This window comes from Phyllostomus discolor, chromosome 3 (genome assembly GCF_004126475.2).
Source record: "Phyllostomus discolor isolate MPI-MPIP mPhyDis1 chromosome 3, mPhyDis1.pri.v3, whole genome shotgun sequence".
NCBI lineage: Eukaryota > Metazoa > Chordata > Mammalia > Chiroptera > Phyllostomidae > Phyllostomus > Phyllostomus discolor.
Window position 1 is genome coordinate 49948945 of NC_040905.2, and position 6338 is coordinate 49955282.

A 6338-nucleotide genomic window follows, 5' to 3' on the forward strand; every position below is an offset into this window, starting at 1 on the left:
TTAATATTTATTAGGCCAAAGAGAACATACAATTTCAGAAGGTAGAAATATTATATTTTCTGATTATAATGCAATAAAGCTAGAAATTAATGACCAAAACAGAAAAATTAAAATGTTTCCTCATCCTAGAGATTAAAAAATTATCTTAAATGATGGCTTGAGTCAGAATCCAACCTTATGAGATGGAATTAAAGCGTAAGAACAATGGCTAGCCTCTGTGGTGTCATTATGTAGAGTAGAAGAGATGCTTCTCCTGGTCGTAAACAGCAGACCAGCACTGCTGTATCTGTGGACTGTCACAAGATGATGGCTGGCTGGAAGATGAGCAGGAGGCTCAGGGACCCTGAAGCAAAAGTGAGCTGGTAACTGTGAAAGGAAAACAAATTTTTTTGTTTCCCTAAGAAAATAAAAGAAAAAAAAACTAGTAGAGAGTAAGATTTCCCCTAAGATTGAAAGCAAATGTCTAGTTACTAAAGTGCTTACTAGCAAGATTTTGAAGGCCAAGAAAAAGTCTCACATAAGGGATGTGTTCTTTAAACTTAATATTCTCAAGGTAACTTCACTTACTTTTTCTATAATCAACTACAGGGTTTTCACTGTTTGAAATGCTTCAGATAAGTTATGCCATTTTAACAAGTTCTTGTGAAAAGTAATAATTAAACAGTTTTATATCCCCTGATGTAAATGACACAGGAGCAACCTCACGAAGCCTGTCTTGAAGGATGCCTGCATTTGAAGTCAAGAAAAGTTCCATTTGTAATTGTGTCGTTAAGAACCATTCAAGTACTCTCTTCTTTAGAATATTTTTGAATGGAACAATTTCCACAGTAGAATATTTTTGAATGGAATGATTTCCAACATTATTTCCTAAAATCACAAAAAGATGCAGCCCTTTTGGGGTTCTATTTTGTAAGGATAACTTCCTTTTATAATAGCATCTCTCCTGGAATGGAAGCAGTAAGGTCTCCAGGTGTTACAAAAGGTTAGGGAAACTCACCAGGCAGGACTTCTCTCAGCCCTGCACCTGAGTGGCAGAAAAACGTGCTGCAGTTAAGGTTGTGGTTGCAGGTGGTGGGAATGAGGTGGGGAAGTCACTAAATGAAATTAGAATGAGCTTTATAAAAATCTAGAGATCCTCCTGGGGTGAGGACTAGGAGTAGCTCAGAGTTGATTCTGATGCATGAGTCACTGAGTAGGGGTTCAGAGGCTTCAGTTGTGACACAAAGGAAACAGAAGCTGGAGGTGGCTACAGGGAGCAGTGACAGAATAAAGACCTGGTTGCTAGGGTCAAGGAATAAATACCAGGAGCCAGGAGGACAGATGGGGCCTTAGCTCCTGGTCCCCTTTCCCACCTTCCTTTCCCCGTAGGTTGTCTGAAATGTCACTTTCCACCTAAATATCATCTGCCTGGCTTTAGACTTTAACTCTGGGCTCTGGCTTCTGCTTAGTTCCACATTTTCTACCCATTTGCATGGAGGACCATCACCTTCCTGGAATCTCTAAGGTTTCCTGCTCTTTGTGCCCTGGTTACCAGCCCTACTAAGTCAGCTGAGATGGAAGTGCCCACCCTCTGAAACTCTTAAACCTACTCCTGATTTCAGTCAAGAGTCTTTGGACCCTAAGATTGTCATTGCCTTCTTTCAAAGTGGATCATTTCTCCCTTCCTTAAATAATAGCTGCCATCAAGAAATTCAACAACAGGCTGCAAAGAAGTTTGAAAATCTCTTCAAAGAAATGAAAGATACTCTTAAAAATATGACAAATTATGAAAAGAAGATGGCAGAAACAAGAAAATATTATGAGGAAACAAGTATCTCTGAGACTGCATCAGAATTTGAAGAAAATATTGGAGGACTTGATAAAATAAATAAAGTGCTATTGGAAAGCCTGCTTAGTTGTTCAGACCTAGATGAAGACCAGAATGCAATGAAACAGGAGATGATGTTGGAAAACCAGTACTCAAAGAACGCAGTACGTGGTTTGGCAAGAAATTTGGTAAATCATCCAGAAGTAAAAAGAGCTGTTAATGAAATTCAGTCAAGTAGGGGAAAAGCAGAGTACAGATTTCATCATGTTCCAGAGGAAAATATCGAACTTAGGAACAACATGGAGCAGTTACTACAGGAAGCAGAACACTGGAGTGTGCAACATGCTGAGCTCAGTGAACTAATAAGGTTGTACCAGAAATCTCAGAATGACATAAGAGTAGCCCTTGAACATAAAGGAGTCCATTTCCAAACTCAACTGAATAACAAGGTGTCAGTTAATTGTGAACTGGAGGAACAGGTGAGGAAACTGAAACATGACACGTATTCGTTACGTTTGATTTTAGCTTTGCTGGAGAATAAATGCCAAATCTTACAGCAGAGGGTAGAGCTTCTCAAGAAACTCTATCACCTGAAAGATGCAACTCAAGAGAAGCCAATCCCTATGACCTATGTACAGGACAAGAAAGAACAGAGGCTATTAGAAGCACAGAAGGTAGAAAGGTATAAGCAGAAAATGCAAGGCTTGGAAGGTACATTTCAGAACAGAATCAAGTCCCGTAGAGGCCTGGATTCTTGTCGTAGTAGGAAAGCTCGTAATAATAGATTCAATACTTGTCTTGCAAGAGCTCTTCTGGGAAAAAAGAGGCTAGCAATCTAATATAGAAAATACCAAAAGTACAAAAAAAGGAAATTCTTCAAAAACCTCTAAACATCCAACTCCAGGCACCATCAATCATCAGATCTAGGGTAGGTCTTATGGCTCCACCAAGAAAGAGCTATAGAGCAAGAAGATTAATGTATCTACCACCTTTTATGATCATTAGTGTCAACATCAGGTACATAACTTGTCATCATTACAATCTGCTTTTTTTGTAGTTATTAGGTAGAGATCCTATGACTCTCTAATCAAAATCAGTTACAAGTCCAATAAAGTAAAGATTTAAATAAAAACAAGAATGAACAAAAGAAAGTTTTGTTTTTGTTTTTGTTTTTCTAAATCATTACCTGGAGTGGGGGTATGGAATTCTGCAGAAAAAAGTATGTAACACTTTAATAATGAAGCTCTGAAGCTCACTTTCTAAGTGTATTTCCCTTTTTCTTATTATCTACTGAAGTGTGGGAAGTACTGGAGTAAAAAATAATTTGCTGACAAATCACCATTACACAGCTTTTCTCTTAGAAATTTCTCCATCCCCTAAATCTCCTTTTTCTTTATATTGCTTTCTTGCTCCTTGGCTAGTGAGTGGTGGGCATACCAGGCAGCAGAGGCCCTTGGAGAAGGATGCCTGGGCTTGTTTAGAAGAGACGTGTATCTAGATGTTGTTCAGTGCTGGAGAAAGTCTTCCCATTCCTCCAGGTGGAGACAATAGAATTACCCGAGGAAGCAAGCAATGTCTTCTGTTAAGGAAGCTGGACTTCTGGTTCCAGAAAAGATGGAGCAGATACATTTCTCCCTATTCCTCCCCTTAAGCAAGCTAAAAACCCTGAACATAAGGCTCTGAAAGATGAAGAGAAGGAGGGCTGACCGGGGACCCTGTGTTTAAGGAACAGCATGGTGTTGAGTTCCCTGGGTTCTCTTTTTGTCTCTTTTATACCCTGAACAGAGTGCTGGAGGAGCCCACACCCAGAAATGCCAATGCATTTAAACAAAATATACCACCCCCAACAAAGCCTGCTTCTCTTGCCAAAGGATGAGGAAAGGGACAGCACGATAAGACAACCCTTTGAACAAAACCTGCCCCACTCTATCTAAACTGCATGGGAAACACCATGCCTCCATCCTCACCCCCATCATCAAATAGTTGGTGGAGACCCTGGGCTTGACCATTGGCCGGAGGTAACGAGTCGCTCCCCCTCTTTCTCCTGGGGTGGTGCAGAGGAGGCAGAGCGGGGTCCTGAAGTTCTACCACCACCTGACTGTAACAAGATACTCCCTGACCCCCTGACCCCAGTGGGGTGGAATGTCAGTGAAGGCCACATGGGGACCTAGATTTCTATACCGCCCCCCCCCCCATTATAGGCACAGCATCAGAGGGAGCCTGGTAAAACAGAAGATTGAAATAAGATGCAGGATGTCATAACGTAATGACGAAATGTCCAGGATACATAAAACAAACAAAAAAAATTACACACTACACCAAGAAAATCTCGACTTGAATGGGAAAAGATAACAGATGTCAACAATGGCATGGCACGGACAGAGTCATCTGACAAGGATTTTAAAGCATTCATAAAAATACTTCATTGAGCAATTACAAACACACTTGAAACAAATGAAAAAAGAGAAAGTTGCCATGAAGATACAGAAAATATGGAAAAGAAACAAATGGAAATTGTAGAATGGGAAAAAAGTAAAATCAACTCACTGGATGTGTGCAGTAATAGAATGGTGATGTCAAAGGTAAGAGTCCATGAACTTGAATATAGAAAATAGAAATTTCCCATTCTGAACAACAGAGAAAATAGGCTGAAAAAGAAAAAATGGAGTCTCAAGAACCTGTAGTAACCAAGATCTAACATTGGTGTTTTCAGAGCCACCCCCCCAAAAGGGTATAATGTGGGTGAAACAGTATGCAATGAAAAACTGGCTACATAGCTCCAAAGTTAGTGAAAGGCATAGACCTAGAGGTTCAAGAAACTGCATAAACTCTAAAAAATATAAACTAAAAGAAGTTCAAGGCACTCAATCAAATTTCTGAAACCTATAGACAAAACTCTTGAAAGCAGAAAAGACTCGTTAGATATAAGGGAACAATGATCCAAATAACATCAAATTTCTCATCAGAAATCATGGAGGCCAGAAGAAAATGAACATTTTTCAGGAACTGAAAAAAAATAGTCAACCCAGAATTGTTTACCCAATGGAAATAGCCTTTAGGAACAGAGGTGAAATCAATTACAGTCTCAGATAGAGGGAAGCTGAATTTGTCTCTATGCATTTGCTGGGACAGCCCACTTGGTTACATAACCAATCCTCGTTTTCTGTCTTCATCCAAGACAGTGAGTGATCCCTCAGCCTCAGACTTTGTCCTATTCCATTTCCAAATAGGAATTTCACACAGGAGGTGCTTAAATGAATGAAATGAGCAACACTGCTGAACCAGTCATTTCTTGCCATTTAACTTGTTAGTAGGCATTACCTGAACAAATACTGTCCGTGTCATTTACCTGTCAAATGTGAGGGGCTGTCTCCCCAGTTCCTAAACTGTGCACTGAGCTTCCCCGGGAACCACAACAAACTCACCAGGGAACTGCAGAGTTTTTAGATTTTTAAAAAATATATTTTATTTATTTATGTTTTAGAGAGAGGGGAAAGAAGAAAGAGAGGGAGAGAAACACTGAGGTGTGAGAGAAACATCCATTGGTTGCCTCTTGCGTGCCCCCTACCAGGGACCCTGCCAGCAACCCAAGCATCTGCCTTGACTAGGAATTAAGCTGGCAACCTTTCAGTTTGCAGGATGATGCCCAACCTACTGAGTCAGCACATTTTTTAGACTTTTGTGAGAGAAGCACAGAAATGTGCAACATTTGTTGCTCGCAATCCAAACTCAAGGTAGTTGTAATTTCAGCATGAACTAGATTACACATACCTAGAAGCGAAATCCCAATGTCAGAAACTTAGGCATAGGTCACATCTATTTGAAAGCAATTAGGATATGAAGTTTTCGGCTGGGCAGAGCTGATCTTGGAACACCGTGAAATGTAGAGAAAATATGTATTTCTACAGAGTTGAGCAAATTTTACGGAAACTTGAAAACCTGGATTAAAAGCAAACTCTAGAAGATAAATTACAACTGTATAGATAACGAGAACTCAGAAGACTTACGTAACTTTGGAGATGTTTGTTCACATTTCAAGTAAGGGTGAGGAAGGGACTTTGGAGCTGTCTCCTGGTTGTAAAGCTGGTGACACTGGGCTAGTATGGCCCCTGGAGAGATTTATTTACATTATAAAAGGGTTATCGAGAGAACCCAGGATTCTTTTACATATTATTGTCTTCAAGGAGTGAGGTATTTTTCTCACTTCTTTTATCTATTTATTTTTAAGATTTTATTTATTTATTTTTAGACAGAGAGGAAGGGAGGAAGAAAGAGAGGGAGAGAAACATCAATGTGTGGTTGCCTCTTGTACTCCTGCTCCCAGAAATTTGGGCAGCAACCCAGGCATGTGCCTTGATTGTGAACTGAACTGGCGACCCTTTGGCTAGCAGGCCCACGCTCAATCCACTGAGCTATACCAGCCACAGCTCTCCTTTCTTTAGATGGGAAAAGAAGTCCTTTCTTTTTTCCCTAAATGCCTCAATTTATTTTCTCAGCATTCCTCACTTGTGCAGGATGCATGTAGGGTGTG

The 6338-nt window shown here is 40.1% G+C and overlaps 1 protein-coding gene across 1 annotated transcript; it reads left to right on the forward strand.

Annotated features, from left to right (window-relative positions):
- Positions 1–1476: 1476 nt before the first annotated feature.
- SPZ1 (spermatogenic leucine zipper 1) lies at positions 1477–2685 on the forward strand. The gene is given in 2 exon segments (XM_028507120.2): positions 1477–1567; positions 1569–2685. Coding segments are annotated over 2 exon segments (1092 nt in total). The 5' UTR covers positions 1477–1553; the 3' UTR covers positions 2647–2685.
- Positions 2686–6338: the final 3653 nt, after the last annotated feature.